The sequence below is a fragment of the Salvelinus alpinus genome, chromosome 36 (assembly GCF_045679555.1).
Source record: "Salvelinus alpinus chromosome 36, SLU_Salpinus.1, whole genome shotgun sequence".
Taxonomy (NCBI): Eukaryota; Metazoa; Chordata; class Actinopteri; order Salmoniformes; family Salmonidae; genus Salvelinus; species Salvelinus alpinus.
This window is the reverse complement of record NC_092121.1, coordinates 17,335,086-17,360,385: the sequence shown is the minus strand read 5'-3', so window position 1 is coordinate 17,360,385 and position 25,300 is coordinate 17,335,086. Positions and strand designations below refer to the sequence as shown.

Below are 25,300 nucleotides of genomic sequence, written 5' to 3'. Positions count from 1 at the left end.
GGGAATGTGATGAAAGAAATAAAAGCTGAAATAAATCATTCTCTCTACTATTATTCTGACATTTCACATTCTTAAAATTAAGTGGTGATCTTAACTGACCTAAAACAGGGAATGTAGTTGGCTAAGGTGTAAGTGTGTAAACTTCCGACTTCAACAGGGGAATTTTTACCGGGATTAAATGTCTGGAATTGTGAAAAACTGAGTTGAAATGTAGTTGGCTAAGGTGTAAGTGTGTAAACTTCCCGACTTCAACTGTACATACAATAGGCTATAAAAGCCCATGAGGTACAAACACAAACTGATGGTGATAAGTCAATTGATTCATTGAACATGGTGAGACCAAGGGGAACAAGGAGAGAAATGAGAGGAGAAAGCAGAAGAGAGTGAGATTAAAAGGAGGGGCAACACATATGAGAAGGAAAGAAGAAGGAACTGCCTATGGGGCAGTAGCACCGTGTACTCTCAAACGTTCTGGCGCTTTGCGTCTGTCAGGATGAAAGAGAGACTACCTCCGGCATCATTAATCACCAAAATGCATTACTATCAAGCAGCCATAATTAAAAAACGAAATTAATTATCAATAAATTGATGCTTAAATAGAAAAGATTGCCTTGCCGAATTTTCTAAACAACCAACACCCAGCCCTTGCTCTAATGAAAAAAATGAAAGCAATTAAGGAACAAGGCTATATTTTTGCCTCAGTCAAATTATTGAGACAAATTGAATTAACTGATTTAGGGATACAAACATTAGGCCTCTCCATTATAATCTGTGTGCAGAGGAACACTACAGACTGTCACAAAAGTGTCTCAAGCTCATCCATGATCACATATTCAACAAGGGTAGTAGGGTAATAACACAGTGTAGGAGGATTGGGATGTTTCTACTGCATGGATCAAGGGGGCTCAATTCAGTGCTAAGAGGCATATATCATAAACACCATTCAGTATTTGCAGCAAGGGGGAATGTTTGAATTAAAATGTATCAAGTTAAAAAAATTCAAACCATGAACATTATTTTTTCTTCTAATTAGAAAATGACAGTGCAAACCTGCATTCTTGACGAACAAAACGTTTTTTTATGTTGTAGATATTCAGTTACAACAGAGTTTGATTCAGATAGGCCTAAAGTTTTAAAATCAGAAGAACGCTTCCCATTGGTGTCACCGTAAAACTGGACACAGACGATCTTCAAAACTGAAACGAAGGGCTCAGACACGTCTATAGCTTTTGCTGGCCGAGAGTGTTTAGCACCTCTGGACTTAATTTGCGAACTGAGTGGGCACCTATTTTTAGGAACGACCCCAATTAGTCGACTAGTCGATTGTTTGGTCGTTAAGCTGTTGGTCAACCGAGATTGCTTTAGTAGAGAAGTAACAAATATATATATTTGTTACTTCTCTACTAAAGCAATCAAAATATATATACAGTGGGGAGAACAAGTATTTGATACACTGCCGATTTTGCAGGTTTTCCTACTTACAAAGCATGTAGAGGTCTGTAATTTTTATCATAGGTACACTTCAACTGTGAGAGACGGAATCTAAAACAAAAATCCAGAAAATCACAATAATTAGCATTTTATTGCATGACATAAGTATTTGATCACCTACCACCCAGTAAGAATTCCGTCTCTCACAGACCTGTTCGTTTTTCTTTAAGGAGCCCTCCTGTTCTCCACTCATTACCTGTATTAACTGCACCTGTTTAAACTCGTTACCTGTATAAAAGACACCTGTCCACACACTCAATCAAACAGACTCCAACCTCTCCACAATGGCCAAGACCAGAGAGCTGTGTAAGGACATCAGGGATAAACTTGTAGACCTGCACAAGGCTGGGATGGGCTACAGGACAATAGGCAAGCAGCTTGGTGAGAAGGCAATAACTGTTGGCGCAATTATTAGAAAATGGAAGAAGTTGAAGATGACGGTCAATCACCCTCGGTCTGGGGCTCCATGCAAGATCTCACCTCGTGGGGCATCAATGATCATGAGGAAGGTGAGGGATCAGCCCAGAACTACACGGCAGGACCTGGTCAATGACCTGAAGAGAGCTGGGACCACAGTCTCAAAGAAAACCATTAGTAACACACTACGCCGTCATGGATTAAAATCTTGCAGCGCACGCAAGGTCCCCCTGCTCAAGCCAGCGCATGTCCAGGCCCGTCTGAAGTTTGCCAATGACCATCTGGATGATCCAGAGGAGGAATGGGAGAAGGTCATGTGGTCTGATGAGACAAATAGAGCTTTTTGGTCTAAACTCCACTCGCCGAGTTTGGAGGAAGAAGAAGGATGAGTACAACCCCAAGAACACCATCCCAACCGTGAAGCATGGAGGTGGAAACATCATTCTTTGGGGATGCTTTTCTGCAAAGGGAACAGGACGACTGCACCGTAATGAGGGGAGGATGGATGGGGCCATGTGTCGCGAGATCTTGGCCTCCTTCCCTCAGTAAGAGCATTGAAAATGGGTCGTGGCTGGGTCTTCCAGCATGACAACGCCTCGAAACACACAGCCAGTGCAACTAAGGAGTGGCTCCGTAAGAAGCATCTCAAGGTCCTGGAGTGGCCTAGCCAGTCTCCAGACCTGAACCCAATAGGAAATATTTGGAGGGAGCTGAAAGTCCGTATTGCCCAGCGACAGCCCCGAAACCTGAAGGATCTGGAGAAGGTCTGTATGGAGGAGTGGGCTAAAATCCCTGCTGCAGTGTGTGCAAACCTCGTCAAGAACTACAGGAAACGTATGATCTCTGTAATTGCAAACAAAGTTTTCTGTACCAAATATTAAGTTCTGCTTTTCTGATGTATCAAATACTTATGTCATGCAATAAAATGCAAATTAATTACTTAAAAATCACAGTTGAAGTGTACCTATGATAAAAATGACAGACCTCTACATGCTTTGTAAGTAGGAAAACCTGCAAAATCGGCAGTGTATCAAATACTTGTTCTCCCCACTGTATATATACAAGTATTTGATACACTGCCGATTTTGCAGGTTTTCCTACTTACAAAGCATGTAGAGGTCTGTCATTTTTATCATAGGTACACTTCAACTGTGAGAGACGGAATCTAAAACAAAAATCTAGAAAATCACATTCGTCAGATCTAAAACAAAAATCCAGAAAATCACATTTGTCAGATGCTTCGTTCATCTTTCCCTCAATCCTGACTAGTCCCCCAGTCCCTGCCACTGAAAAACATCCCCACAGCATGATGCTGCCACCACCATGCTTCACCGTAGGGATGGTGCAAGGTTTCTTCCAGACGTGAAGCTTGGCATTCAGGCCAAAGAGTTCAATCTTGGTTTCATCAGACCAGAGAATCTTGTTTCTCATGGTCAGAGTCCTTTATGTGCCTTTTGGCAAACTCCAAGCGGGCTGTGCCTTTTACTGAGGAATGGCTTCCGTCAGGCCACTATCATAAAGGCCTGATTGGTGAAGTGCTGCAGAGATGTATTGCCTTCTGGAAGGTTCTCCCATCTCCACAGAGGGACTCTGGAGCTCTGTCAGAGTGACCATCGGGTTCTTGGTCACCTCCCTGACCAAAGCCCTTCTCCCCTGACTGCTCAGTTTGGCATGTCAGACAGATCTAGGAAGAGTCTCAGTGGTTCCAAACTTCTTCCATTAATGATGGAGGCCACTGTGTTCTTGGGGACCTTCAATGTTGCAGAAATGTTTTGGTACCCTTCCCCAGATCTGTGCCTCGACACAATCCTGTCTCGGAGCTCTACGGCCAATTCCTTCAACCGCATAGCTTAGTTTTTGCTTTGCCACGCACTGTCAACTGTGGGATCTTGTATAGACAGGTGTGCCTTTCCAAATCATGTCCAATCAATTTAATTTACCACAGAATAAGGCTGTAACGTAACAAAATGTGGAAAAAGGGAAGGGGTCTGAATAGTTTCTGAATGCACTGTATATCACCAGTAGTACATTTAAGGTAAATTCCTATAATTTTTAAATCTACGATGTTTGTTACTTTGGGTACGGTCATTTAATTTAATGCATTCAATATTATTCCAGTCTTCCTGTTCTCATTGTCGAAGTGGACACATTGTTTGCAGAGTGTACAACCTATGCTACTCTTGGTTTGTTTAATTCCATTGACGAGTTCTGTCAATTTAGTCATTGTATTTTGTTGGAGGCGCTCCAGTCAATGTTGAGTAAGGATGCGCACGCATAGAAGTAGGCTTATAGGCTACCTGGCCGGGGCACAAATGTAGGCATATAAATATGCCCATATGGGGATCTGATAGTATTTCTGATTGGCTTAACCACACCACCACTAATGAATGACCTGTGGAGCTTCTCAAAGTGATGTGGTTTTCTTCACCTCAAACAGCAAGCAAACAAAGTCTGTTTTTACATCCATTGATAATTACAATAATTCCTCAATGCATTGAAAAATCTTTCCAGCTCTCTCCCTTTCGATAACCACTCAGCGTGAAAGGGAAAAATATCATGCCCTGATCCAGTGGAAAAGTCATAAAACAGGCTTCTTATCAGTGCTGGACTTAGGTTCCGGTACTCATTTTAGTTGGTACGGTTTATATTTAGGTGCAGGAGCTCCACAATCATTTTGAGCTAATATTGTATAAGAGGAACAGCTCTCAGCTCCAGTGAGCTCCAGCCCAAGTCAAGCACTGCTTCTTTGCCTACAGCTGTGTCTGTACAGAGCTCACTGGTGCAGGAAACTGAGGGCCCAGAATATTTTATACAATGTTGCAAGTTCACTAGCACAAGCTTTGGGCCAGACCCAAGTTAATAGTTGATACCATGTTTAAAATTTATTGCAGACAGGCCATGTGTAGCCAATGTGATTTAAAGGATATATATATCTCTTTTTAATCTGTTTATTTCTACCTGCAGGCTGCAATGTTTTTATTTGTGACTTTATATAGGTAATTTTTTACATAGTTAGAAATGGCAATAGAAGTAACTTTTTTAGGTTTGTATCATTTTCATTTAGATAGAATTTTGAAAAACCACATGACAATGATTGAGATACGTTGAAGACGTTATTATAAATAGAATCGCATGAAAAATGTAGGCAGCCCGACGTCTACAGCGTGTGGTCCCTAAAACACAGCGTGCTGAACGATCTGCAGACGAACGCTAGATCCACATTCGGTGCGATGTGTGTGAGCCCCAACTCCTGCAGTCTTCAGAAGAACACATTCCTAGAACTGCATTGAACAACTTGTTTTGATCCCCCCCCAAAAAAGCAATTCTGCTGTACAAACACAAAATACATAAATTACTTGAAGGGATGTTAGGCCTGGGCTCATTCATTATTTTCCTCTCGGTGAGTGTAGGAGAAACACACAGAGACAGAGGCTTTATTGGGTATAAAGGAGAGCTTATATCTTGTGGTAGCAGCAGCCTTGCCATCCCCCTGTGTGACGAACAGCCATAGACTCATCAATGTCAGATCTCCTCTGCATCAACTGTGGATGCATCACCGGCCCTGCAGGCCCCGAGGTCACTATCAGGCAAGCGTAAACTGAACACTTCCAAAATAAACAGGGATATAAAACCACCAGAGATGAATACATAACACTGTCTCTCTCCGTGGACATGGCTTGTGTGTGAAAGTCCACCTATAGAGGAGGCTTCAGGAAGTCAGTGAGCCTATGGACGGGTTGGAAACCTGTCAGATAGAATGGGACAGGATCTTTATACAGAGGTGTGTGGACCCAAGTAGCTTGACATACAGGGTTCCCACTGGACCTCCACGTGTTACAGCTGTCCCACAAACACTCAATGACGCACCCAGTACACACGGACTCTACCCAGAAGTGAGCTTACCTCAATAACTGTCTAAAATATGACCGTACAATGCTAAATTAGAAAATTGCAACTTTGACAAGGCTACAAGGAACACATTTTGTATTGATTTCATTAGCTTCACACTCACCAAGGTCAAGCTGATGTCCAGATGTATGAGCCTAATGGTTAGCTCATGGCTACCATCACTGTGAGATGTGTGAACAGAATAAAAACAACCTCAACACTCATCTTTCTCCTACACAGCCCGCTCTCGGAGGAAGTGAGATATACTCAACACAGACACTTTTACTGTTAATTAAGTAGATGACCCAGGAGACAACCATCTAGTCTCTACGCAATTAAAGATGACTGTAATGAGAGGAAGGATGGCAGCAGCCAGAGGATGGGATGGGACATGGAGGAGGGGGAGGTAAGTGTAGGTGATGGGGGGGTAAGTGTAGATGGGATATTTTGCCACCTGCCTGTGACTATTTAACACATCAGAATTGCTCAACACTACAGTAATGCAGTTGTGCCCAATTCCTCTTCACTCTGTCTCAGTAGGAGATGACAGAACACTAATGAAGGAAGTTGAAGCAGACGTCAGTAAAATCAAAGAAGTTTGACCCGTGGTATTTCAAATGTACACACCGCTGTAGGGCTAGCCCACATGAAGACTAAAGCACGCATATAGATGCATCTCTATTTATTTCACTGCAGTACTAATAAATCACACTGGCTGGGCTTGTCATGGCCAACTAGTATTTGTCAGGCCAAGACTTTCACAATCCGCCAGCATTCCTAGGTCAGCATACGGTCTCAGGACAGTCTGACAGAGAATCCATGTGTAGGCCTAAACTTTTTAAAAGGCAATCGCTCAACTATTAAGAACCATTTACAGCATGATTAAGCAAGTGATTGCAGTGTTCCACTTGTGTGAGTCTATTTGAGACTAAATGGTGAGGACCACTGAGGTCTCAAATGTATGCCCTCACACACTGCTGCTTTGTTTGAATAACGATGTCACATGAGGGTTTCCATTAGGAAATGGTTGTGCCGGATATTTGACCGGCAACATTTTAAATTTACCGGACCCATATGCATTGGGTGCGTAACCTGATTAGGGCATCTACACACCGTGCTCAGAGTGACAGAAATCGCATTCAGAAGAACATGCATGTCGAGGATACAACTATATGTGGTCCTTCTTACAGACTTCTGATGTGCACTTTGAACATGTTAGAATAACTATAAGAAGGGCTTACCAAGAAAAACTTCCAAAAGGACTAACTTGAGGTAAAATTAAGTTAGGGCACTCAATAACAAAAAAGGCAGATTGATTTCTTATTGCTCACTTTAATCCAGTCTGTCCAGTTTATGATGGCTTACCGAAAATACATAAAAGTATGGATGAACCTCCTTTACGTCCCATAGTGTCAGGTAACAGTAGCCCTGTTGAACACCTGTCTCAATATGATGATTTATTCATCTCAACATTTGTGCCAGCATTGCCAGCCTTTTTAGGAGATACCATGATGTGCTTAAGATCATCAATAACTATAAATGCGACAGCGAAAGCATCTTGGGTACACTTGACGTTCAGTCTCTCTAAACTAATAGCCCGCATGGCGCAAGCCTACGAGCGCTCTCACGCTATCTCAACACTAGACCTGAGGGTTTCTTACCTCCGTCTAACTTTATTCTGTCTCTCACTGAAATAGCCCTCACATCAAATTACTTCCAATATGCTGGAAGTTTCTACCAACAGATTCAGAGTACAGCAATGGGAGCTGACTTCGCTCCTAACTATGCAAATGTATTCATGAGACACTGGGAGACCTTCATTTATGATGTCCAGAAAAACCCATATTTCCAGAATATCACCCTTTGGAAAAGATACATAGACGACATCCTACTGGTATGGAACGGTACTGAAGGTCTCCCTCTCAGAGTTAATTTCTTATAATTTATCTGACCCAAATCTCAAATTCACAACAGAGAGAAGAAGAGAAGAAAACAGACTTGGAGTGTACTATCTTCTGCAAGCCGCACAGTAGGAATACACTTTTACACACAGACAGTAACCACCCCGTACACCATAAGCGGAACATATCGGTAGCTCAATTCCTAAGACTCCGAAGTAACTGTAGCAGACATAGATTCAACCTACGTTACAGGACTGTTTTGCTAGCACAGACTGGAATATGTTCCCGGGACTCATCCAATGGCATTAAGGAGTATACCACCTCAGTCATCGGCTTCATCAATAAGTGCATCGACGACGTCGTCCCTACAGTGACAGTGCATACATATCTCAACCAGAAGCCATGGATTACAGGCAACATCCGCATCAAGCTAAAGGCTAGAGCTGCCGCTTTCAAGGAGCGGAACACTAATCCGGACACTTATAAGATATCCCGCTATGCCCTCAGACAAACCATCAAACAAGCCAATAGGTCAACATTTACAAAGCCGCAGGTCCAGATGGATTACCAGGACGTATACTCAAAGCATGCGCGGACCAACTGGCAAGTGTCTTCACTGACATATTCAACCTCTCCCTGACTGAGTCTGTAATACCAACATGCTTCAAGCAGACCACCATAGTCCCTGTGCCCAAGGAAGAGAAGGTAACCTGCCTAAATGATTACCGACCCGTAGCACTTACGTCGGTAGCCATGAAGTGCTTTGAAAGGCTGGTCATGGCTCACATCAACAACATCCTCCCGGATACCCTAGACCCACTGCAACTGGATCCTGGACTTCCTGACGGGCCGCCCCCAGGTGGTAAGGGTAGGCAACAACACGTCTGCCACGCTGATCCTCAACACTGGGGCCCCTCAGGGGTGTGTACTTAGTCCCCTCCTGTACTACCTTTTCACCCATGACTGCGTGGCCAAACGACTCCAACACTATCATTAAGTTTGCTGACGACACAGCAGTGGTAGCCCTGATCACCGACAACGATGAGACAGCCTAGAGGGAGGAGGTCAGAGAACTGGCAGTGTGGTGCCAGGACAACAACCTCTCCCTCAATGTGAGCAAGACAAAGGAGCTGATCGTGGACTACAGGAAAAGGCGGGCCGAACAGGCCCCTATTAACATCAACGGAACTGTAGTGGAGCGGGTCAAGAGTTAGATCGTTGGTGATGTGGACGCCAAGGAACTTATCATGGTCCAAACACACCAGGACAGTCGTGAAGAGGGCACAACAAAACCTTTTCCCCCTCAGGAGACTGAAAAGATTTGGCATGGGTCCCCAGATCCTCAAAAAGTTCTACAGCTGCACCATTGAGAGCATCCTGACCAGTTCAATCACTGCCTGGTATGGCAATCTGACCGTAAGGCGCTACAGAGGGTAGTGCGTACGGCCCAGTACATCACTGAGGCCAAGCTGCCTGCCATCCAGGACCTATATAATAGGCGGTGTCCGAGGAAAGCCCATAAAAAAATTGTCAGAGACCCAGTCACCCAAATCATAGACTGTTTTCTCTGCTACCGCACAGCAAGCGGTACCGGAACACCAAGTCTAGGACCAAAAGGCTCCTTTACAGCTTCTACCCCCAAGCCATAAGACTGCTGAACAATTAATCGATACCGGTACTCATTGTATATAGCCTCGTTACTGTCACGTTATTGTGTAACTTTTTATTTATTTTTTATAAACTTTTTTTAAACTTTAGTTTATCTTAACTCTTAAACTGCACTATTGGTTAAGGGTTTGTAAGTAAGCATTTCACGGTAAGGTCTACACTTGTATTCAGCGCATATGACAAATAAAGTTTGATTTGATAGATATGAGTTAGTAACTTCAGTGATATCACCAAGCCATTACTGAAACAGAAAGAGACTGAAGCAATGAGGAGAGGAAATGATGAGGATGATCAACTCTATACTGTACAGATAAGACTGGATTACTCCCTTTATCCTAGCTTCAAAACCCCTCTGATGTTCAGAGTTTCAAGCCTTTGAAGTCTATCAGAGAATGTTGTGGCATACAACAATCACTGAACAGACATAACATCAGCGTAAACAAATACTGAACTTGGGTGTGACCTGTAAAGGTCATTCTTAGTTCAACAGAGCAATCGAGGGGCTGATATAAAGCTCTGCCTTTACACTGGATCTCAAAATGCACTTCTCTCTGGAGAGATGAGAGGATACCAAGGATAAGACATGAGCTAAACTCTTAGCCAACATTTAAAACTATTCCCTAATTTATCATTCACAACTTCCCAGAAATATGGGTTTAGCTTAACCAGACCTCCCGAAAAACTGTTGTGGACACATTTGTGCCAGCTGCCTCTATTTGGGTAGCCAGAGTAAATTGGGAACAATAATCAGTTGTGAAAGTAAAGAATGATGAGCATAGCACTCATTTAATACACTGAACCACTATGACTTCATATGGGGACCTGGGGTGCAGTTGCCTTCCAGTTGGTTTGCCTAATTAACATCTCTGGCTCCTCAAAAGAAACCATTATACACCTAGGTAAAAATAACGAGCAACACCGCAAAGGGAAGATTTATGACAGGCAAGGGACATAACTGGGAGGAAATTCAAAACGATAATTTGCCTGTGGTTTAATTGGACCTCGGCTATTTCACTCTCCCGATCGTTATAACTTTTAGTAGGGGATGTGGGGGATGGGGAGAAGGGGGTGCCATATCGCACAGAGAACAAGGTCTCATTAAATTATGACGATGGACCTTATGAAGAATAAATTAAATAATACATCAACTAAGGGGCCTTTTCATGAATATGCTCCATGTCACGGTGTAATTGAAAAAGACAAGCTCTATGAGGAAGCGGACTGTCCCTTTTTATTTCCTGGCTTTGGAGAAGGGTGCAAACGGTTGGGTCATTCTTTCAATAGGAGGCTGGGTCTGGTCAGCCTGACCAGCAGGCCCCGACAAATACACCAACACACAGCCATACAAGCAATCAGCCCAAGGTCACAGGGTCTGAATGTAAAAGTCTCTTGAAACCAGTCCCTTTTTAAATGGGAGCCTGTGTTCCGTTTAAGCGTCAGATTAATTCCATGAGAATCACGTTTGTTAGCGTTCAGCCACCCACCGAGCAAGACCCTTACATCATTCTGCAATGTCCTTGTACCAGATAACCAGCTTTTCAAAACAGAAAACAATATTGTACACAGCATGTAGATTTTCTCCTTAAACACGAGGCACGGACTTTAACGTGTTAGACAGGCCAAATACGTCTATTTTATCTTACTCCCCTGAGAAAAGGAAAGAATAAACAATTGACACAGACAATGCCATTAAAAGTAACAGAAAGCAATGGGCTACACTACTCCCTTATTTTGTTTTCTCAAAACCAATGAGTGAAATAACTTCTCAAATGATGATCGTCTGCAGAGTCTATAAGCAAAAAGACGGAGGAAAAACTGAGTTAAATGGACAGGCTGAAGGCAATAATTAAACCATGTATTACCTTTGTTACAAATCACAGGCAAGCCACATTGCGTTCTGTAGTGACAGCTGCCAAAGAGATTCTTAAGCACATTTGATGGCGTTAGCAGTTTGTCTCGTGTGGCTAACTGCCACTCTTCATGGTAATGTGACAGCAGCACCAGCAGAACTCACACACAAAAAAGGTTAACAACTGCTCAATCTGCTGGAGTGGAAGCAATATGCTGTAGTTAGCAAACACAGATGGGACAAACTCTTCCTAAACAGGGTAAGTATAGGTTCTAGTCTTTCAAAAGTCTGACTGGATGATCAGTTGGATCCTCAGCATACATTATTGTTCTCTGACTCAGAGAGCCTGTATCCTCTCTCCTGCATGACCTCTAAGTCCCCCTTGCCAACAGTCCCTCCAGTCCTCTCCCAGTACGGCTGTGCTCCTCTGCAATGTCCTGATCTGCAGCTCTGATTGGGTTCTGCCTTGTGTTGGTGTGGAGTGGACTCCACTTGTGTGGTTCCCAACTCAAACACTTCCCCCTGCTGAGGTAATCTCTATTAAACCATCTGCACTGTCATCTCCCTGCAGCTCTGGGATGGCTGCACCACAACAGAGCTACACTACAGCACCCTCGCTCCCTCTCCTCCAAAGTGAAACACACAAACATCTGAAGAAAGCATCACTCGCTTTTCACCATACAGACAGAGAGGGATGAAAAGAAAGCATGGGGTAAAATACTGTATCTTTGTGTATTATTTGGGCTTATCTGCGTCTGTTCTCTCTGTGGGTCCCCGAGTGTGTGAGTGAGTCTGACTAGTTCAATGGAGTGGATCTAAACAGATGGTTGACACAAAGGTGGCCTCGTTTCATGGTGGGTGGCGCCCGCTGAGAGAATATTTCAATTCACAGGGCATCCACTCCCTTTGAGTGGTCTAATAGACACAGCCTTTAATACGCACATATACATAAAGACAAACAGGGAAAGAACGCAGTGTCAGCAAAACCTCATTTTGAGCTGATATACAGTATTGATTTCCATCACTTTCTCAACCACAAAAAAAACATTCTCAATATAAAATCAGCCATTTAAATCACAGTTGGGTTATCCAACAGTATATTTATTTTTTATTTTATCTTTATTTAATTAGGCAAGTCAGTTAAGAACAAATTCTTATTTTCAATGACGGCCTAGGAACAGTGGGTTAGCTGCCTTGTTCAGGGGCAGAACGACAGATTTGTACCATGTCAGCTCGGGAATTCGAACTTGCAACCTTTCAGTTACTCCAATGTCCAATGCTCTAACCACTAGGCTACGCTGCCGCCCAACAGTATTTGTATGCATTATGGAACCAGTGGACAGCTATGGCCTTTTATATGCAGTAAAATCCCAATGGTGTTGCAAATTGCAATTGAAAATCAAAAGGTAAACCTCGCCAGGGAGCAACAACGGACAAAGAAATTTAATTGAGGTCTCAGGAAATCTCTCTGCTGGGGTTAAGCCAGTCCCCAGAAAGACCCCATTGTTGCACTTTCACGCCGAAACATAATCCTTACAATTAAAACTGTGGTCCAATGTAAAGGGCAGGTCAACGGCTAGGATTGGCCAAGCACACAATGACCTACAACCTTACGCTTGGATATGCATGACTGAGGAAAAGCCCAATCTAAGTGAGTAGTTAGGATGTAAGATTTCTCTTATTGTCTAAAGATACTGTATATTAGTTTTAAGGGAGAGTGAAAACAGCCTGTGTACTGGACACGAGAATCAAGCAGCAGCAGATCAAATCTCACCCAACTCATCTTCGTAGCCCTTTACACTCGTACCTTGTACAGGATGAAAATGGCAGATTTGGGCATGGATAAATGCCTAAATTGGAACGCAGTGGCTGAAGAGTAACATGCTATACATGACGTCAGAGCTCTGCGCTTCACGTCACTGTAAGGGTTTGACTGACCGCTGTTCTGAACATAGAGTTTGACAAGTAGTTGCAGTTACAAACACACATTAAAATTAAGAGGACTATGTATTTTGGAAGATGACGTTTGTTATGTATTATGTCATACAAGTGAGTACAAATGTGCACTTCACATTTCTATATGATCAAACTCATGCATATGCAATATCAACGTTTATGATCACTATGTTTGATGTACAGTTACAAGATGACATGGCATCATAAACTGGGGTGTCTGAACAGAATGAGCCTATTTTTGTCTTTTGTGAAGAAAATTTGCCACGGCACATGCACCTGAATGCACTCATGACTCATTCCGATGCGCACCAAAATTATGACCAATTTCCCTGAATTGCATTGTGAAAGCCTAACTTTGTAAAATCTTACTTTAGAATTTCGTTTGTCATGTTGGCAATATAGCAAGCTTTCAAATGATGCCCACCTGACCCAGACTGTGATTTATAAATGGACAGTTTCTGGATTGCGAAAACAACAGTAATTGTGTGACGGCTGGGATGCAGGATACGACAGACAAGAGGGCAAAAGAAGCACCTTGTAGTTGAAGACTATTCTCTGAGTAATAAAAGTGCATTAAAATGACTTAGGATACGTGCACACTTTGGAGAGGTTTGTGGCCACGTGGATACACCAGTTAGTCCTCTCACTCAAACACTTGGAATGATTTGTCTTATGTTGCACCTACGCCACAGTTACTGAATAGATCCAGAGTATTTTCAGATTTTGTTATCAACAAATGCAACAGAAGGACAATAAATGTAAAATGCACAGAAAATCAACAGTGTAATGTTTGGATTCAGTCTTGTGTCAGGTGAACTGTTGTGTCCTCACCTTTGGTCTAATCATTTTCCAATAATATCCAAACTGTTTCCTTTCAATTGCTACCATGGTTATGCATATCATTTTCATATTTGTTCTGTCAGAAACATTTTAATTTAGCCCTATCCATATAGTCCAATTCCTACAAGTGTAAAAGGGTTAAGAGGTTTTGCAGATCGTGATGGAGAAAATGGCTGCCATGCTCCACAGCATGATACATAGCGTTTTGTGTGGACACCATTGATCTAACCAAAGGTCAGAGCGAACCAAACAGGTCACCCACCGTGCAGCTTGTATGCTGTTATTAGTCCGTCTTGCTATGACAAAAGCCTCTGTGTTTACAATCAATGTCGTCTGAGCTCCGTCTGAAAGGGACTAAAGAATGTGAAAGGAACTGACAAAGACCAGCCCAGCACAAGCTGTGTGAAAAGCTTGACGTCCATTGAAGGTTTACAGAATGATAAAGCCTTTGATCACCTGGAATACTTTTTTAATTTCAGTCACAAAGTCACTGAATGAACTGATATGACTAAGTTTCAAAAGAACTCGCAGAGCTGGCCATTGACGATAAGTCAACCTGACAAATAGTCCAGACACCTCAGGGTAAGGTGTGAGGCTAACCTCCAGAATTGTGAATTCCATTCCGTGCAATCCAGTGAAAATTGTTATTGAGTTTCACTCATGTCCTCTGCATTCATGTATGTATGAGGTGCAAAGTTCATACTGTGTAGGCCCTACCTCTCAATCCGAGAGAGAGTGGTTTGACAGGCTTAGTGACGGGGGGGAATCGATACAGTTACATATCGATTTGTAAAAAAAAATATATTTAATACATACATACATACATACATATATATACAGATACAGTTTAAGTCAGAAGTTCACAGACACTCATGATGTAGTCATTAAAACTCATTTTTCAACCACTCCACAAATTTCTGGTTAACAAACTAAAGTTTTGGCAAGTCGGTTAGGACATCTACTTTTTGCATGACACAAGTCATTTTTCCAACAATTGTTTACAGACAGATTATTTCACTTATATTCACTTTATCACAATTCCAGTGGGTCAGAAGTTTACATACACTAAGTTGACTGTGCCTTTAAACAGCTTGGAAAATTACAGAAAATGATGTCATGGCCTTAGAAGCTTCTGATAGGCTAATTGACATAATTTGAGTCAATTGGAGGTGTACCTGTGGATGTATTTCAAGGCCTACCTTCAATCTCAGTGCCTCTTTGCTTGACATCATGGGAAAATCTAAGGAAATCAGACAGACCTCAGAAAAAAATTTGTTAGACCTCCACAAGTCTGGTTCATCCTTGGGAGCAATTTCCAAATGCCTGAAGGTATCACGTTCATCTGTACAAACAATAGTACGCAAGTATAAACACCATGGGACCACGGAGCCGTCATAACGCTCAGGAAGGAGACGCGTTCTGTCTCCTAGAGATGAACATACTTTAGTGCGAAAAGTGCAAATCAATCCCAGAACAACAGCAAAGGACCTTGTGAAGATGCTGGAGGAAACGGGTACAAAAGTATCTATATCCACAGTAAAACGAGTCCTATATCGACATAACCTGAGAGGCCGCTCAGCATGGAAGAAGCCACTGCTCCAAAACCGCCATAAAAAAGCCAGACCAAAGTTTGCAACTGCACATGGGGACAAAGATTTTACTTTTTGGAGAAATGTCCTCTGGTCTGATGAAACAAAAACAGAACTGTTTGGCCATAATGACTATCGTTATGTTTGGAGGAAAAAGAGGGAGGCTTGCAAGCCCAAGAACACCATCCCAACCGTGAAGCACGGGGGTGGCAGCATCATGTTGTGGGGGTGCTTTGCTGCAGGAGGGACTGGTGCACTTCACAAAATAGATGGCATCATGAGGAGGTAAAATTAGGTGGATATATTGAAGCAACATCTCAAGACATCAGTCAGGAAGTTAAAGCTTAGTCGCAAATGGGTCTTCCAAATGGACAATGACCCCAAGCATACTTCCAAAGTTGTGGCAAAATGGCTTAAGGACAACAAAGTCAAGGTATTGGAGTGGCCATCACAAAGTCCTGACCTCAATCCTATAGAAGATTTGTGGGCAGAACTGAAAAAGCGTGTGCGAGCAAGGAGGCCAACAAACCTGACTCAGTTACACCAGCCCTGTCAGGAGAAATGGGCCAAAATTCACCCAACTTATTGTGGCAAGCCTGTGGAAGGCTACCCGAAACGTTTGACCGAAGTTAAACAAATTTAAAGGCAATGCTAACCAAATACTAATTGAATGTATGCAAATGTCTGACCCACTGGGAATGTAATGAAAGAAAAAAAGCTGAAAGAAATCATTCTCTCTACTATCATTCTGACATTTCACATTCTTAAAATAAAGTGGTGATACTAACTGACCTAAGACGGGGAATTTTTACTAGGATTAAATATCAGGAATTATGAAAAACTGAGTTTAAATATATTTGGCTAAGGTGTATGTAAGGTCTAAGGTCTAAACTTCCGACTTCAACTGTGTGTGATATATATATATACATACACACTTTTTTTGTTGCTTGGTAGCATTAGCTAGAGCAAGTCGGCTGTACCTGAGTCAAAACTCCGGTATTTTTCATCCTACAGCTTGTTCTCCAAATTTTTAAATAGTGAGCCAACATGTTTTCAGCATTTATTTCCATGACTGATCAAAACTCATTTTCTCATGCTCTCTTGTCTCTCTGCAGCATTATCAAATTGAATTACATATAGAATCACAATACATATCATATTGGCATCTAAGTATCGTGATAACATCGTGAGGTCCCTGGAAATTCCCAGCCCTAGACAGGCTGTGAAGACGATAGCTTCTTCCCAATTGTTCAGATAAGCTGAAGAAATCTATTGACAGCGGTTATCAAAATAGTCCCTCCTATATAATAGATGATCCTTGATTTGGTCAGTGTTTTTCTCACCTCTCTCCCCTTCTCTGTGCTGATCCCCAGAGCCTTGTGGGTCTGCTAGTAGAGCAGAACTACTTTTCTGAACTGGGACAGCTGTTCTGTCACATACTAAAAATAACCCCCAATCTGTTGTCCAAGCACAACAAACACTGCTGCAACCACCGTGGGGCTACTGTCTGCGAAAAAATTACAAATTAAATGAGAGATCTACAAGCATAATGTGAGGTACACTATATATACTACACTATATATACTATTATTTATTTATTTTTTTACACCTTTTTATTTAATCTTTATTTAACTAGGCAAGTCAGTTAAGAACACATTCTTATTTTCAATGACGGCCTAGGAACGTTCTGCCTCCTTTAGGGGCAGAAAGACAGATTTTTAACCTTGTCAGCTCGGGGGATCCAATCTTGCAACCTTACAGTTAACTAGTCCAATGCTCTAACACTGATTACATTGCACTCCACGAGGAGCCTGCCTGTGCCGCGAATGCATTAAGCTAAGGTAAGTTGCTAGCTAGCATTAAACTTATCTTATAAAAAACAATCAATCAATGACTGTCATTGCTCCAATGTGTACTTAACCATAAACATCAATGCCTTTCTTAAAATCAATACACAAGTATATATTTTTAAACCTGTATATTTAGCTAAAAGAAATCCAGGTTAGCAGGCAATATTAACCAGGTGAAATTGTGTCATTTCTCTTGCGTTCAATGCACGCAGAGTCAGGGTATATGCAACAGTTTGGGCCACCTGGCTCTTTGCGAACTAATTTGCCAGAATTTTACGTAATTATGACATAACATTAAAGGTTGTGCAATGTAACAGGAATATTTAGACTCATGGATGCCACCCGTTAGATAAAATACGGAACGGAATAAACGTTTTGTTTTCGAGGTGATAGTTTCCGTAATAGTCAAAGGTATATGGTTTAGAGAGAAATAGTCGACGCGTTATAATTCCTGTAATAACTTGCGGCTGAACTTGAAAGGGGTTCCTTCGTTATTTTACCGTTCATGTCTTCCATAGAGAATGTCTTGATCTACTTCAAATAAGGTCTGTGTTTTGTGCAGGCTTAAACCGCCTCGACGTTTTGATACCCGTGTAAATCTCACTAGGATAAGGTAACGTTTGTCAACATATTTTCATAAATCCACACTACAAATTTTTTTATCTTCACTTATATTTAGCCAATATTGATCAGAGTTACCTTGTCCTATGGATATCTACACAGTTATAAAATTGGCAAGGTGGTGTAATCCTACACGAAACACAGACCTTATTTTAAGTGAATCTAAAAAATATCCTATGGAATAAATGAAGGAACCGCTTTTCAGATTTTGCTAGAAGGTGTCATGGGAATTATGACTCGCACTTTGGTCGTCAATTCTTACCATGCCCATTATTAAAATAGGATTTCCTGCATATAGAAATGACAGTTTTTGTTTTCAACATTCATCACAGGTAACTTAAACTCTATTTTTATTCAAACAGTTGAGAGTATTTGTCTCCTAAGCAGACTCTTCAGTATCATTGTCACTTCAGAGCTGTGTGTGTGTGTGTGTGTATTTATGTATTATATTAAGTTAAAATAAAAGTGTTCATTGTTCATTCATTATTGTTGCAATTGTCATTATTACAAAAATGTGTGTGTGTGTATGATATATATATCTATATATAAAACATTTTTGTATTATTTATTAATCGGCTGATTAAATCGGCATCGGCTTTTTTTGTCCTCCAATAATCGGTATCGGTATCGGCGTTGAAAAATCATAATCGGTCGACCTCTAATATATACACACACAGACACACACAAAAGTATGTGGACACCTCTTCAAATTAGTAGATTCAGCTATTTCAACCACACCTGCTGCTGACAGGTGTATAAAATCGAGCACACAGCCATGCAACATCCATGGACAAACATTGGCAGTAAAATGGCCCGTACTGAAGAGTTCAGTGACATTCAACGTGGCACCGTCATTGGATGCCACCTTTCCAACAAATCAGTACGTCAAAATTCTGCCCTGTTAGTGCTTCCCTGGTCAACTGTAAGTGCTATTATTGTGAAGTGGAAACGTCTAGGAGCAACAATGACTCAGCCGCAAAGTGGTAGGTTAGATTTTGAAATGAGATGTTTGACGAGCAGGTGTCCACAGTTTTGGTCATGTAAGGGAAAGGGGGATACCTAGTCAGTTGTACAACTGAATGCCTTCAACTGAAATGTCTCTTGTATCTTGTTCTGATAAAGGGACTGGGACATTCAAATCGACCAACGAGATCTAGAATAAGACTAGCTTGTGGCTCAGTTGATGACGATTAGAGCTGTCTGGCCGGGCAGATCACTGAAATGTGGGTGGCATCTATAAAAACCTGGTCTGATGAGGAGGCCGGTGGTCCGAAACACGCAACGCCCAGGGTTGTGAATTTCAGACCAACACAGTACAGGGCAGGTGAAAAAAAGCTCTTAAGCCTGTCTGTATGGACAACAGTCCATTCTTGAGGGTGCAGAGGGTAGAAGGCCCCCTGGAGGAACCACTCCATCAACCCTACTTCTGTCTGTCTGTGACATTAACCTGAGTTCTCTATATCATGCTCTCTCCTTCTCTTTCACTCTATCAGTCTCTTTCCTTCTCTCACAAACAGCCACCCACACAGGGATTACAGCTGTGCGCCGTTATGCTGTAATCGGGCTGCCCTTTAATCTTTCCTTGCTTCCTTTTCTAAACCCTAATAACACTGTGGCTGGACTAATGTGTCCGACATCAATCCCACTCCCCCTGTGGCAGCCAGTGGTGCCCTACCCAGTACGGCAGCCCAGGCAGACCAAATACGCACCCAACTGAGGAAGGTCAGGTAGCATTAGTGCTTAGCACAAAACCACAACATACACATTACACACACTATTGATTATTTAAGATGAATAAATACGGTACACAGAGCAGTTACCACAGTAAAATCCCTTAAGGAAACAGATAATACCATAGCATGTGATTAAAGCCCCATATCAATGACACCTATAGAACTGGGAGCTACACATGCCTGGTCAAGGTACAAATGGAGGATTAACTGACAATCTGTTGCCAGGAGAGACTACTCGATTTTGAGGTTGAGAAGATGTGATGGTGAGGAGAGAAATGTGGTTGATGAGGACAGGAGAGAAGGGCCATTAAAGATAGAATGTAATGATGACTGAAACACAGAGAAGAGACCAGCTTTGAGCAATTCCATTGGTATACAACAACTGAGCAGCACCTAATGATAACATATTGAACGCAGTGTGTTTGCTAATGCCAACACCCTCTTAGAGGCTCAAAACTAAGTCAAACTAATTGCATAACCAAAACAAAAAAAGTAATTAGGAATTGTAATTATGGTTCTTTTTGTAATGCCTTTTTCAAACACTCAAAGAATGGGACGGCATAATATATGAATAGGCTCATTTGAATTCTTTAGCTAAACCAAAACAAAATAATTAAGCATTTCCCAATGCCGTATTGTCAGCCTTTCTGACAACTGTTCCAATGTTTTCCAAAGTCTGATTAAGCATATTATAATAGGAGTCAATACTAAAGCACCATCTGACTCACTCAGTTCATAAAGAGACTGGCAGTAGGGTGATAAAGCAGGTCACTTAGTTTGGAGCTTGAAGCCTTCCAGTGAAATGATATGGACGTTGTAAAGAAAAAGGAAAATACTGGGCTGCATAATGACTCCAGATGGCAAATACTCTAGATGTTGTGGACATTGTGCCTAGATAGACCCATCATTAGGACGAAGGGCACCGTGGTCTTTGGGGTGGGGCAGAGACGTGTCAGAGGGCATAAGCAGGTATAGCGTAGGTGGGAGAGGAGAGGTATTTCCATTGGGCAGGACAGAGCGGTGTATGGAGAGCGGCTGGGCTTAAAAGGAATAGTCAATCAATTATTTAAAGTGATCATGGGGAGTGGTGGGCAGTGGCTAAGGGGCCAGAGCGTTTGACCCAGGCACGTCAAAGACAAAGGGGGGCTGAGGAGCAGGAAGACACTCCACTCCCTGTGTGCTAACAGAAGCTGATGAATGTTTTATCAAAGCCCAATTATTTATTTAAAGACGAGTCCACCACGGGAAGAAATCTAATAAGGTTTCATGGAGACGAAAATGGGAGAAAATACAACTAAGCTCCTAGAAGTCCAAATGCCTGTAAGCAGGAGACCAAAACTAATAACAGGAGACAACTTCTTCAAGAAACACCAGAAAACAGTTTCTGTCAGATACAGTCAATTATTTTAAACATATTACCAAGCAGACATCATCTCAACATCTACTATAATAAGAGGCAATCAGTTAGATAAATTAACACAGAGGTGGAAATGTCCCTTTCCCTAAAAGGAAACTTTGTGAAACTGCAAAGTAAACAAAAAAAATACAGGAGGAGATTATAAATCAGCATAATTTCAATTCGTTGACATGATGTAAGAGGCTTATCCCAGACGAGATAAAACCAACAATGCATTTATTGGAGAATTGTTTGAGTATGCTCGTTCTGTTGAAAATGAGGGAGGAGTGAGGGTGGAGGGAGAACAGTGGAGGGGGGAAATAATACAGGAGGAGATCAGCACATCTATCACTGTCGGCCGGCAAAGTTAAAGCAAAAGTGGAAATCGCAGGAGTTTTGCTCTCTTAAGACTTCAAGGGCACACACACTTGCTCAGGAGGGCTGCGGGAGGGGTGGCGTGAGAGGGAGACCGAACTGGAAGGGGCTCTCTGGGCTGAGGCTGACACTAACACAGACAGGGGTTGGCACATTGGGGCTGTCACGATTGCAGGATCTGACAGAGAGAGGTGTGGTACACCATGTGTCCTCCAGGGGCCTTTGGGACAAGGGTAGAAGGACAGGGGTGAGAAACAGGGGTGCAGTATGTACTCACCAGAAACACCTTGTAGGCGTCTTTCCTGGTGACAGGCCCCCAGCACAAGTCGGTGTCGTCGTATTTCACACTGCCAGCACTGCATGAGTGGTTACCACTACAGAGAGAACAGACAGACTGGTGATCATTACAGATCCCTTCATGATCAGATCAAGTCAGTCCAAGAATAACATACGACAGGAAAGACTAGTTTACAATATAGCAAAGGAACATGAAGCAATGATAAAAGATGAAATATGACAGGGCAGAATTACGAAAACTTTGGAGACTTGTCAGTTCCTACTACCTCGGAGCGGTTAGATTTATCAGCGAGGTCAGTTCCTACTACCTCGGAGCGGTTAGATTATCAGTGAGGCCAGTTCCTACTACCTCGGAGCGGTTAGATTATCAGTAAGAAAGGTATCCAATTGATGATCCAGTCTTCCTGGTGGAAAATTACACATTGTCATTCTGAGGCAATCACAAAACCCTTTCAGTGCTGCCAACAAGGTGCGGCAGACTGAGCATCAATTATGGGACATAATCATTAGAATCTGCCTCTGCCACCGAGAAGTCTGCTGCGGCAAGGCTTTACAAAGAGATACCGCTCTGCGATCTCAATCGCCTGGCTCTCCTCAGTGGCAGAGCCAGTCGAGCGGGGAGCTCCGGTCTGTGCCATAGGGTAATTCCTTTTTAAGTGTCTGTTCCGCCTCACATTTTAGCTAAAAAGTTACCACGGCGCTTTTCGACCCCGCTGAGTCAGAGGGACAAATGTATATTTTTTATGCTATTATGGTGGTATGTTAATAGAACTTCCTCTGATGTGGTAAGTGGTTAAATTGTAATCTTGAATTGAAATGTATTCACTCCCCTTCACCTTTAAAAGCTAAGTATCTCTATAAATGTTTAAGGATCTCATCCTCACCACATTATGTTCATAAGAACCCCCTATATGGCACTCCCAGAGCTCACTGAACCCTTAAAGAGTCACTGATAATCTAACGTCATTTGGGCAAAATGGGAGAGCGCTTTAGTGTTTGGGGCGGAGGTCTTTGGTTGAAATTGTACTTTTTGGAACACCATGAGAAAGTCAATCATCTTTCTGTCATAAAGCTACACCAAATTGAATTGTGATCCTGACGGTTAACTTCTTCGGGGTAGGGGGCAGCATTTTCACTTTTGGATAAATAGCATGCCCAAATTCAACTGCCTGCTACTCATCCCCATAATATAAGATAATCATATTATTAGTAGATTTGGATAGAAAACACTCTGAAGTTTCTAAAACTGTTTGAATCATGTCTGTGAGTATAACAGAACTTATGTAGCAGGCAAAACCCCGAGGACAAACCATTCAGATTTTTTTTTTTTTTTAGGTCACTGTCTTTTCAATGCGTTTTCATTGGGACACCAGATTTCTAAGGGACTTGTTTGCAGTTCCTACCGCTTCCACTGGATGTCACCAGTCTTTGGAAATTGGTTGAGGTTTTTCCTTTGTGTAATGAAGAAGTACGGCCATCTTAAATGAGAGTCACTTGAAGTAAATTGTTTGAGAGAGGCACATTACCAGAAAAGTTGCGTCAGTTTGTTTTCTTTTTGTATTGAACACAGATCATCCCGTCTTCAATTTGATTGATTATTAACGTTTAAAAATACCTAACATTACAAAAAAATACCTATTACAAAAGTAGTTTGAAATGTTTTGGTAAAGTTTACATGTAACTTTTGAGATATTTTGTAGTGATGTTGCGCAAGTTGGAAGCTGTGTTTTTCTGGATGAAACGCGCCAAATAAATTGACATTTTGGATATATATCGACGGAATTAATCGAACAAAAGGACCATTTGTGATGTTTATGGGACATATTGGAGTGCCAACAAAAGAAGTTCGTCAAAGGTAAGGCATGAATTATATTTTTTATTTCTGCGTTTTGTGTCGTGCCTGCAGTGTTGAAATATGCTACTCTCTTTGTTTACTGTTGTGCTATCATCAGATAATAGCATCTTATGCTTTCCCCCGAAAAGCCTTTTTGAAATCTGACATGTTGGCTGGATTCACAACGAGTGTAGCTTTAATTTGGTATCTTACATGTGTGATTTAATGAAAGTTAGATTTTTATATCATTTTATTTGAATATGGCGCTCTGTATTTTCCCTGGCTATTGGCCAGGTGGGACGATTGCGTCCCACCTACCCCAGAGAGGTTAAGGTGGTCTCACCAGTACAATAGTTTCTCTAGAGAAGAGCCTCCCTTAGATCTGCAGGCTAAGTCATACTGTCTGAGACTAGAACAATATGGAATATGTGATGTTCACCCAGCCCACCGGGCCAGTGGAGGGGACTTGTAATAAAAACCTGTCTGGGAGCCAGTCAACAAAAAGTAAATGCCAAGAGCACTGGTGGGAAGTCAGGAAGGCTAAAGGCCCCCTCATCAGAAAGTTTTACTGAGACAGAAGGTCAGGGAACAGCCAAAGTGCAGAGACAAAAACAGAACTGAGAGAAAGGGATATGTTTTGTCCTGCCAAAAGTAAATGCTCCAAGTACTTGGGAAAGTCAGCTGCACCCACAGTAGTCATAAAGTTTCTTGAAATAACACCCCCAAATAAGAAACCCATGAATGTAATGAATCAGCAAGCTGGCTGGCTGGCTGGCTGGTCTTACCAGGCTACTTCCATTAGTGATATGGGTACAGCAGCAGCATAGATGGCCAGGTCTCCATACAGGTAGACTACCATGCAGATGTAGAACATGTTGACACCAACTGAAAGACAAAACCAAAGGGTTAAGACATGAGCAGATTATACTTGGATCTATACATAAATGTCATACATTATACATGATATTTCTAGTGTATATGACTGTGTTATCAGTTCATCATATCTCTGAGAGAATCTGCCTACACACATGCAGGAATAGCTTAGCTAACACATTCCTCATTTTAACAGCCGTCAGATGCCTGATTATGAAATATGGTCAATGCAACTTGTGTCAAACTTCAACAGCTAAACGTGCAGTCTTCATCAGAGGCAATCTCCTCCGTCTCTACACCTCCATCAATCCCCTGCTTCTCCCTCCGGGATGGCAGCCACAACTGCAGCAGCACATTTCTCCGCTCCTCCAGAAGAATATTAATCACACTAATTAAGAAAGTAATCACTTCATGATAAATTCTCCTCAGCCTCCCCTACACCCACCTCACACTACTGGCCCATCCAAGCTGGCACAACGAGCGGAGATTGAGAGCTTTCAACAACGGGAGACCGATAGCCATGTTGTGCCAGGCATCCATCATACACTGGGGTTCTCATGTGGGAGGCTCCTGCGTCCTACTGGTCCTGGCAGCCAATTCATTACTGACAGGGAAATTAGAGTGTGGAGTCCATTAAAAATAAATAAAAGTGAGGGGTTTATAGTTTTACAGGGCTAAATTGATTCATCTGATCTGAGAGTAAAGGAACGAATGGCAACCTT

At 42.1% G+C, this 25,300-nt stretch overlaps 1 protein-coding gene across 4 annotated transcripts in view; it reads right to left on the bottom strand.

Annotated features, from left to right (window-relative positions):
* Positions 1-25,300, bottom strand: part of LOC139565267 (transmembrane protein 104-like) — an 83,321-nt gene that overhangs the window by 39,249 nt on the left and 18,772 nt on the right. For all 4 annotated transcript variants that reach the window (XM_071385455.1, XM_071385457.1, XM_071385453.1 and 1 more), the window contains 2 exons: positions 24,491-24,590; positions 21,852-21,948 (listed from right to left, as the gene is read on the bottom strand). In XM_071385455.1, coding sequence (XP_071241556.1) covers positions 21,852-21,948; positions 24,491-24,590 — 197 coding nt within the window. The remainder of the gene's footprint in view (positions 1-21,851; positions 21,949-24,490; positions 24,591-25,300) is intronic.